This window comes from Fonsecaea monophora (assembly GCF_001642475.1).
Source record: "Fonsecaea monophora strain CBS 269.37 chromosome Unknown Scaff7, whole genome shotgun sequence".
Taxonomy (NCBI): domain Eukaryota; kingdom Fungi; phylum Ascomycota; class Eurotiomycetes; order Chaetothyriales; family Herpotrichiellaceae; genus Fonsecaea; species Fonsecaea monophora.
In genome coordinates this window covers 509,070-519,432 of record NW_019173938.1, presented here as the reverse complement: position 1 = coordinate 519,432, position 10,363 = coordinate 509,070, and the positions used below count along the sequence as shown (strand labels likewise).

General features: G+C 55.5%; 2 protein-coding genes across 2 annotated transcripts; both read left to right on the top strand.

Moving 5' to 3' along the window:
• Window positions 1-1,702: 1,702 nt before the first annotated feature.
• AYO21_01900 (hypothetical protein) lies at window positions 1,703-7,088 on the top strand (the record flags this gene model as incomplete). The annotated part of the gene is made up of 8 exons (XM_022651882.1): window positions 1,703-1,793; window positions 1,847-2,592; window positions 2,655-2,893; window positions 2,947-3,272; window positions 5,170-6,062; window positions 6,111-6,214; window positions 6,277-6,522; window positions 6,584-7,088. 8 exons carry the CDS (start codon window positions 1,703-1,705, stop codon window positions 7,086-7,088), a joined length of 3,150 nt encoding a protein of 1,049 aa, XP_022516000.1.
• Window positions 7,089-8,199: 1,111 nt separating this feature from the next.
• AYO21_01899 (hypothetical protein) lies at window positions 8,200-10,216 on the top strand (the record flags this gene model as incomplete). The annotated part of the gene is made up of 3 exons (XM_022651881.1): window positions 8,200-8,492; window positions 8,588-8,974; window positions 9,055-10,216. The coding sequence occupies 3 exons, from the start codon at window positions 8,200-8,202 to the stop codon at window positions 10,214-10,216; spliced, it is 1,842 nt and encodes a 613-aa protein (XP_022515999.1).
• Window positions 10,217-10,363: the final 147 nt, after the last annotated feature.

Sequence of the window (10,363 nt, the reverse complement as noted above, 5' to 3'; positions counted from 1 at the left end):
GAGGGGGGGGGGGGGGGGGGGGGTTTGATAGGAAGATCACGTACCACGCAGCTCAAGATCGGGCTCTTGGGAAACGCTTCCCGGAAAGGGTCTTCGTTCCCGACGCCGTTCTGGATAATGACCACGCACGTCTTGCTCCCGTCGACCGCGGGCGCCAGTTGCTTGGTGGCTGAGGCCTGGTTGATGGCCTTGTGCGCGCACACGACGTAGTCGTACGTTTCTCCTGCTTCGGCTGGTGTGCGAACCACTGAATCCGACAATTAATTGCAACTCCTTTGTCAGCGGCGTGCCATACATTCTCCTCGTCCGGAGCACGGGTGAGTCGGGGATTTTTTGCTCACCTTTGGCCGGATGGACGATGTGGTCGCCGTGATTCTCGCTTTTGATGTGTAGACCCTGTAGGACATTTACGATCAACAGTGATTAGCCTTGACGCTCCCCTCGTTCGGATCGAATTTCGGGAACGAAATAGCCAACTATGCAAAGGTCGCACGTACGTGTTGCTTGACAGCCTCGTAGTTGGAACGAGCCACCACGGTCAGCCGGACACGCTGGCTGCGGCTCAAGACAAAGGCGTAGAATGAGCCGATCCTGGCCGCCAGTCAGTCAAGCCTCTCGAGTCTAACGACCAAAGAACGTACGCGCCCAGCCCATAGAGCATGACATTGAGAGCCTGCGCCATGTCAAAGGTATTGGCACTAGGCACGGACTCTTATATGCGACGCGGGTTGTTGTTGTTGTCGTCGTCGACCTTGACACTCTCTGCTCTCTGCTCTCGTGGTCAGTCAGGTCAGAGCTCGAGTGAGGGACGAAATTTTCCTCCCATAGATAGGTATGTATACATACATACACACCCACCTCTTCTCGATGGTAACCGACGCAATTGTTGTGAAACTGACCCAATGCGGCTTGGGCTCAAGGATGCCGAGACTGACGCCCTTCAGAAGACAAACTAGTCTTGAATACGGGGGGGCTTATCGCTTTTTTTTTTCTCTGTCCGCGAGACGAGTTTTTTCAAAACATGGTTAGGTATTGCGCGTATGTGCTGTGGGTGTTGTCAGACGGGGTGACAGGGTCGTCAGCGTGGGGGTTCGTTATTGCCACTATGTACAGTACCCGTGAGTACCTACCAAGTACAGGCACTACAGGCGGTGCTGCTCCACACTTTTGCTATGTCAGGTTATTCTCCGTACATTATTACCTGGCACCCAGGCATGCCTGGCATGGGGCATCCTCGGTGACATACAAAAATAACATTCTTTGTCTGACACAAGGAATGTCATCATCAACTCTAACCTTGCAATGGCTAATAGCCTATCGTGGCTCGTTGAGATAAGGCAGCAAGCCAGATGGAGGTCAGCCTCTTCAAGGGACAGATGATTCTCGTTTATAGGTCCTCTCCAGGTGAAGCAAGCTTCGGTCTTGGGGTAATTCACACGACAAGGCGGCACCAGCGGGGGGATCGACACCAATCCCCCTCGAGTGGGTGCTCTGGTTCCCCGGTTCCCTGGTTCCCTCGGTACAAAGATACAGCATCGGTTCAATGCCCGACTCCTGTGTACCTCGTAGTGACACCCGACCTGTCTCGGCTCCCAAAGAGGCGAGCAGCGAACTGGGTACTTACAAGTCCCTTAACAATTTGACAAGCGCATGCCACGTCAACTCGCCGCGATAACCGACCCCAGAAACCTCCAAGGCGAGGATGAAGAAGCTAAAGAGTTCCCAAGTCGCCAGGCACAATGACCGCAAGTCGTGCTGGATCGCTCTATACGGCAAAGTCTACGACATCACAGGTGCGTGCATCGGAGCCAGTCTTGGGCCACTAGATCAACACACCGTGCTGCAGACTTTCTCGACGAACATCCCGGCGGGCCACAGATTCTCTTAAAGACTGCGGGTCAGGATGCCACGGCCGAGTACGAGAGTGTGCACAGTCCGGAGTTGCTGGAAGAGACTCTTCCCTCGTCTGCATTTCGGGGGCTCCTCGACCCGGACACGATGTCAAAGACAGAGTCGACATCACAACCAAGACCACAGCAGAAACAAAGGCGATCTCCACCCCTAAGGTCCATGATCAGCGTCAATGACTTCGAAGCAGTGGCAAAGCAATCCCTCAGTCCTGCCGGATGGGCCTACTATTCATCGGGAGCAGACGATGAACGTAGCAGATACGAAGCTGCTCGTTCATTCCGCAAGCTGACACTGCGTCCTCGTGTCCTTCGCAACGTGGATCATGTCGACACCAGAACCACCATTCTTGGCCACAATACCAGCTTGCCCGTCTATGTTTCCCCTTCGGGGCTGGCGAGGTTCGCGCATCCGGACGCGGAATGCGCATTAGCTGCCGGAGCTGGGAAAGAAGGTCTGATCCAGGTAATACCCACGAGCCCCAGCATGTCAATCGAGGCCATCATGCGCGCACGGACCAGTCAGAGTCAGCCTGTTTTTTTCCAGCTATATTTCAATCGAGACTACCAGAAGACCGAAGCGATGATCCGTCGTGTCGAGAAACTGGGCGTAAGTGCCATCTGGCTGACGGTGGACTCGCCGGTTCTTGGAAAGCGGGAACGTGACGATCGATTAAAGGCTCAAGTAGGTAGACCACTCCGCCGGCGCGTGAAAGAACGTGCCTGGCACTTCTGACACGATTTCAGATCAGCGACGAGGACGAATATGTCACGCTCGAGGAACAGAAGCCCGGGGTGGCTAAAGCGGCTGCCAGTGGCCTGCTGAACCCGACGTTGACCTGGGGTGATATTGCATGGATCCGTCAAGTGACCCAACTCCCCCTTGTTCTCAAGGGGATCCAGAGTGTCGAAGATGCCATACTTGCGTACGACAACGGGGTGGAAGGAATTGTTTTGTCCAACCATGGAGGCCGATCCCAAGATACGTCAGTCATGTCTCGTCTCCGCACTTTGAACGAAACCTAATTGTTGCGTCCAGGGCACAAGCGCCGATGGTCACTCTGCTAGAGATCCGACGATATGCGCCACATTTGCTCAGTGGCCCAATGGAGGTCTTCTTGGATGGGGAGATTCGGCGCGGTACCGATATCCTAAAGGCCCTTGCTTTGGGGGTGCGTGCAGTCGGGCTGGGGCGACCTTTCTTGTTCAGCCTCACCGGTGGTTATGGAGAAGCTGGGTTTACAAGAATGGTCCAGATCCTGCGCGAAGAGCTCCAAGGCAACATGGCCCTATCTGGAGCCACTAGGATCACTGAGATTGTCCCGGAGATGGTCAACACGCAGAGGCTGGACAAGGAAGTTATTGGTTCCGTCAAGTTGTGAATCCTCTAAATTGCGGTTGCGCTTTGGCGCAATGGCGGTGAGAGACACCACAACATCCGACCCGTGAAGAGGGAGACAATGCATCTCGGATTGGTAGCATGTCCGGGGTGCATTTTCAGTAGTTCAGGAAGCGAGAACATCGGCCAAGTCAGATGCGGGAGGTGGTTCAGAGATCGCCCCATGGAGCGAACGTAGTTCTCATCCCACAGACCGCAGGGAACGAGGTGGAGGGCGGAGGGACGATATTGTCGAGTGATGGCGACGGTGGCACCCACGGAGGCTCTGTATGCGAAGAGTCTCCGCGTTGTTCTTGAAAAATTTGCAAGTATGAGAGTATCGTGGTTCACGAATGAGTAATACGAGGTGCTCGTATGGACAGCACATGTGCTCGACGGTCCTTATTTCCCCCGGATATTTAGGTGGATACAATTAGAAGAGAGAATGCGTGCCAGCTGGCCAAGGCAGATGGGGTAAAGGTCACAAACCCGGCAACCACGCGCTGGGCATGCGCAAGTGTAGCGTTTAGGCAACCCTTAGCCCCGGGTTTACCTGGAAGAAGCCTAGAACCATGTGGCAGAAACATGTTCAGAGACACTGGGCATTGGACAATGGGGGCTCCTGGGGGGGCCGACGGGCACCTGTCATCCTTCTCTGGCTGTCTGTACCGAGCTACTTGTACTGGGAGCAACTTTAGGCAAAAGCCAAAACCAAGGACTGTGCATTTTGTATGGACGACCCAGACTGCGCTCGCATGACTTCTCCCTCATCCTTCTCTCTTCGCTTCCCCGCCCCATGGATTATTACTTCACTAACCTGCCAGATCCACCCATCAAACCCCGTCCCAGACACGAGGTTGAGTTCCCTACCCATTATCGTCATCATCACTACCGTCCTCTTCCTCAGCTGCTTGCCCCCTCCAGCTCCTCGGCTGCTGGTTGTCACTTCTCCTGGACGACTATATCAAAAACCCGCCTGCATGCCACCACCACCTCCTGTACCACTGTGCCATTCTCACCGGATCGCTACAACGCAAAAGTCCGCCTGACCAGGTCATCCGAGCCCACAGGATCCGACAACGGACAAGTACATCCATCTTGTCAATCTCGTCCCATCTCGCTCCATTCTTGTCCACTGAGGTCATCGGCAGATCTCCGACGATACGATACCTCTAGAGAACCACACCCTGCGACCACAAGTGATCGCCATGCTGTGACGGCTTCAGTACGCGCTGTGGAGGGTGTGATATTTATGTTGCCGAAGTCTAGCATTGAGAATATCGACCGATCTTCGCCCAGCAATCCGCCAGCCTATTGGCCCCGTTGCACGCCCCCAATCCGCGTTGACAGTTCTAATCCCACTTACCGATGACAGTCTCAATGATGGATCAAACCCGTCAATGGCAGGACCGGTTTCAATGCCCGTCGTGTTCCAAGTCTTTTGTGCGAAAGGCGCACATGCTCCGCCATCAGCAGCAACGTCTGTGGCTCTACAAACCCCAACTTCGTCTGCTTTGCGTGTGCTGACTTTGTTTGTGCAGATGTCGCACAGAGACCCTTTACCTGCAACTTCTGTTCCAAGTGCTTTAAGCGAAGGTAATACCCATGTCGTCAATCAAAAGCCAAGAGGTGGTTCTTAATGTTTGTATTAGTGATGTTCTTCGAGCTCATCAATTTCGATGCAAGGAGCGCGGCTCCGCGCCAGTACCTGAGGGGCAATCCAAGGGACGGAAGAGGTCTTCATGCCTTTCTTGCGTGAAACTGAGGACGAAATGTGATCAAGAAACCCCCTGCACTCGCTGCCAGGAACTTGGGAAGGAATGCATCCGATGTAAGTGGTCATGGCTGCCACCAAGTTGGACAACTGCTAACCTGTGTGTGCAGCGTTATCCAACTCACGAAGAGAAGAGGCTGCCAGGCCTAAGAGTCGGGATGCAATACCCATCCATCATTTGTTGAACGCCCCTGATGGGGATGATCTGGCTCCCCGGTTCCCGGTTCGAGACACACCTCCAGGCGGTGAAGGTGACGAGGACGATGTGACGGTCAACGATGCAGAGGACTCGTCCGAAGCTTCGCATTGGAGCGAGGACTATGAATCCCACGACGTCTTTACCGGTGCAAGTCTGGCCGATTTGGACGTCGTAAATTTTGACTCTTTCTTCGGAGGCTTCGAGAGCCTGACTTTTGGCTCGTATCCCCCGAACGCCGACTTACAACACATTACTAGTGGGACGGGTATTGTTTCTGCTGCTGCTCTGACGCTGGAGCCTCGCGCCTATGAGATTAGACAGTTGTTGATGGGCGCAGCCACCAAGTTTGCAATCGAGTATCCGGACAGTCCTCAGCTCGCGCACTTGGAGACAAACATCGGACTCCTCACCCATGTCGAAATAGACCACTGCCTCAATCTATTCTTCAACAACTACTACCGGCACTGTCCGATAATTCATCGCCCGTCATTTCAGCCAACGATTGCCCCTATACCTCTTGTGCTGGGCTGTGTCGCACTTGGGGCTATGTACTCTGAACCGACAAAGGTCGCTTGGATGAAGGGTCTGCTGGACCTTATCGAGTCATACGTCTTCTCGCTGCCAGAGGTAAGGGACGAATTCTTTGGCACATTGGGGGTTTTGGAAGCACCAGACGAGGATGCCGTGGAATATCACTTTCAATTATTTCAAGGGGCCTATCTTGTGGTCATTGTCCAGTACTTCTCAGGCAATCTAGCCGGTCGTAGAAGAGCCAGAAGGCAGAGGTTTCCTTCAATGCTGAGTGTCAGTCAGCTTTGCCCACACACTTGTTCATGGCTAACTTGACTTCAGCTCGGTCGATATTTCGGCTTGCCATCAGCGCAGCATTCGAACGTTGTTGCAATACCGGACGACATTGCTTTTCAGCGATGGGTGCGGATTGAGGCACGCATTCGGTATGTTTCTGTGTTGTATTGTTGTCTAGCGACGGCTCTCGTGTCTGACCACTCAATCCTAGGACGATGAATGTGATTCTCGCCCTCGACTCTGCCATGGGCATTTTCAATAACGTCCCTCCGCGCGTCAATTACTGCGAAGTTGACCTCCAGCTGCCATGTCATCCCGAGTATTTTGAGTTGTCAGGCTATGCAGAAATGTTGCAGCAGGGTTCATTTCCTCGTCCGCGGATGAAGTTGATCGAAGCTTTCCAGAAACTGTTCGTCCATCCTAGCGAGCTCAAGGCGGCATATCAGAACGAGAATTTGTGTTGTTGGGATATGCTTTACCTAACCCACGGTATGGACTTGCACGAATCCTTGCTGCAGAGGAGTTTCGTTGGACGTGGCGCTAATTGAGTTTCAAGTTTTGTATACCCACTGTTGGCAGCATCTCTTTGGAAACCCGCTCAATCGAATATCGGCCACTTCGCTGGCTGCGGAACCGCATGTTGTATACGAACCGATGAAGATTGCCCTGGCCAACTGGAAGACCCTGTGGGATGATATCCGTGCCAAGCTGACTCGCGCCAACGTCAGCGAAATGGGGTTCGAAACTTCAGCCGATAGTTACTGGACGCTTGTCAAGATGATTGTGTTGAGATTCGAGCACAAGAAAAGCGCCAGCAGCACCTCCAGTAGCATAAACGGGGCACCTACAAACTCCTCGGGCGGGTTTGCCCACAGAGAGGGAGTAGCCAGTGACGATGGGATGAGCGAGTCGAGCATGAACGGTAGGGTAGCAAGGGGTGTGAGTCCTCCCTTGGACTTTATGCCTCTTGAGGCAGACTGCGACAGCCAAGGTGCACACTTGAGGAAGATTCTACAGAGATGAAAGACGACTTGACGATGCAGCTGCTGTATGCTCGAGGACGAGGATGTACGACGTGCGTGTGGTCTGCTACTTTATGTTTGACCCTCAACTACGACGGTCTATTACGAACTCGATGCTCCGGCTAGACGAGGTAACACTTCGGAAAACATTGGCATGGTCTTTACAGTGAGCGTCAGAGAGTGCCTTGGTCTCGGGGACGTCTTGGAAACTACCAGCCAACCTCAGTCTCGCCAAACTTCTGTGATTTATGCAGTTCCTTGAAGTCCGGTCGAATGTGTTGTGAGAAACCTCAGAAACGTTGCGACAAGCGTGGTCAACGACCTAGAGGGCGATCAACATCCAACACACGAGTTGGGTTCGGTTGACCTGGGCGCCCCTGACTGTGTTTCTCTACCCTGTGCCATGTGCTCCACCAAAGCGCCAAAACGCTAACTCTCGAATGCTGCAAGAGCCGAGGGCATTACCCTATGGACAATATCTGGGCACCCGGCTTGAATGTGTTGATTGTGCTGCGAATGCACCTCTTAATGCGACCCTAGGTGGCTCGACTAGTGGCAGAGTAAACGTGGGAAAAGGACCCCTGGAACAGAGAAACATCTCCACGGTCAGGAAAGCCAGCCTGAAAGGCTTGTTGGGTTCCGGCACGAGGCTGGGTACGACACCACGGCAGTTCGCATTCGCGCAATTACCCTCGGAATTCTGGCGCGGCCAAGAAGTGCTCGACAAGCTTGCATCAGCATTGTTTTGTGTGGGAGAGCTTTCTGAGGACCGTCCAGCCCATGGGGAAAATACCCATCCATCCTTGTATCCACACCCTCGGATAGGGACCACCACCACCAGCGACCACCCGCGTCCACCAGCTAGATTGGGAAAATGAGGGGCTTGCGGAGCTGCAGCTTTGGCCTGGCAGTTTCCTAGAGATGCTTCCAACCCTTTGAAATATAATATTATTGTCGTGGGGCAAATGCAGTTGCCCGTTCAAGTAGTTCTAAACATGGACCTTTTGCCGTTTAGCTGTGACCACCAACGAGTCCAGCGTCCTTTTTGACCCCGTCTTGCCCCCCTTGTTACCTGAAGGATCGTCGCTTCTCAGAGGAACAAATCACAGGAAATGGCCGACTCAGCCTCGTCCTCTGTGGGTGGTGGTTCCATCCCAGACCTCGCAACGCGATACAGCGGTGTCCCCAGAAGACTGGCCCAGGAAGCCATTGACGCGAAGGCGAGGCTGTATTCGCAAAAGACGCTCCCAGACAGCGTGGCTCGGAGGAGGGCAGTGGTGCTCCCGCCGGACGTGAGCAAGGAGACCTTTGACGCAGCTGTGGCCGAGTTGAAGGGGCAGCTGGGCGACGAGAATGTCCAGGTCAACGACGGCCCGTTGGTCGACGGGTGGTACATGGAGCATCCGTACGTTTTGTCCATTCTCTCTCTCTTTATTTTTTTCTTCTATTATCGTGTGTGTGTGTGTGTGTGTGTATTGTATGGAAACTGAGTAGGGGCAGCAACACCCACGACGCATACCACATCGCCGAGCAGGACGAACTCGTCTGCAGCGCCGTCGTGTACCCGGGCGACACGGCGCAGGTGCAGAGCGTGGTGCGCTGGGCCAACACCCACAAGATCCCCATCTACCCGATCTCCATGGGCCGCAACATCGGGTACGGCGGCGCGGCGCCCCGGGTTCCTGGCTCCGTCGTCATCGATCTCGGCCGGCGCATGAACCGCATCCTCAATGTGGACGGGGACAATGCCTCGTGTGTGGTCGAGCCTGGCGTGTCGTATTTCGCCCTGTACGAGGAGGTGCAGCGCAGGGGGTTGCCGCTCTGGATCGATTGTCCTGATCTCGGGGGTGGGAGTGTCCTGGGGAATGCGATCGATCGGGGTGTTGGGTACGTATTCATTCTTTCACTCCTCCTGACGAGGAAGACTTGTTATCAAACAAAACCCTAACTAACCTCTCCCTCGCCAGATACACCCCCTACGGCGACCACTTCGCCAACCACTGCGGCATGGAACTGGTGCTGCCGACGGGCGAGCTCCTGCGGACGGGCATGGGGGCGATGCCCGGCCCCAACGGCGCCGACAACCCGACGTGGCAGTCGTTCCAGGCCGCCTACGGCCCCTACGTCGACGGCATCTTCAGCCAGAGCAACTATGGGATCGTGACCAAGATGGGCTTCTGGCTGATGCCCGCGGTCCGCCACCACCAGTCGTACATGATAACGTTCCCGCGCGAGGACGACCTGGAGCGCATCGTCGAGATCATCCGGCCCCTCGCCCAGCGGCGCGTGCTGGGCAACATCCCCCAGCTGAGGCATGTTATTCAGGAGTTGGCCGTGACGGGGAAGCCCCGGTCGTATTGGTATGATGCCGGGAAGAAAGGACCCATGCCCCGCGAGGTGATTCGCCAACACGCCGCGAAACTGCCCTGCGGGGACTGCTCGTGGGTGTTTTACGGGACGCAGTACGGCGACGACGCGGCGTCGGTGGCGGCGCAGCTGGACACCATCAAAGCCGCGTTCGGGCAGATCCCCGGCAGCAAGTTCCTCCTCCCCTCCTCCGTCCCTGGGGACCACTACCTCCACTCGCGGGTGCAGGTGTGCAGCGGGGTGCCGGTGCTCAAGGAACTCGACTGGCTCAACTGGGTGCCCAACGCGGCGCACCTGTTCTTCTCGCCCATCTCGCCGACGCGGGGCAAGGACGCGGCCCTGCTGCACCGCACCATCACGGCGCTCCACGCCCGCTGGGGCTTCGACGTCTTCCCCACCATGTGCGTCGCCGGCCGCGAGATGCACTACATCGCCAACATCGTCTACGACCGCGCCGACCGCGACGCAAAGACCCGCGCCACCGCCCTCATGCGCGACATGATCCGCGCCGCCGCCCGCGAGGGCTACGGCGAGTACCGCACCCACCTCCTCTTCGCCGACCAGGTCGCCGAGACGTACAGCTGGGGGGGCGGCGCGCTGCGTCGCTTCAACGAGACCATCAAGGACGCCCTCGACCCGAACAGTGTCCTGGCTCCAGGGCGCAATGGCATTTGGGGCAAACGCTTCAGAGGTAAAGGGTGGGAGATTCTGGATGGCGATCGCAGGGATTTGTTAAACGATGGGGTCGTGCCGAAGTTGTAGACTTGTCACGGGACAGGATCCAGAGAGGTGGATGGACGGGTAGATAGATACCGTCGTAGGCAGAAAGGTAGATGGGTAGCCTCTCTGAGAGACCTCTGAGTGAGAGAGCTGGCTAAAAGTGGGTGGGTAGGTAGCTTTAGCTAGTTG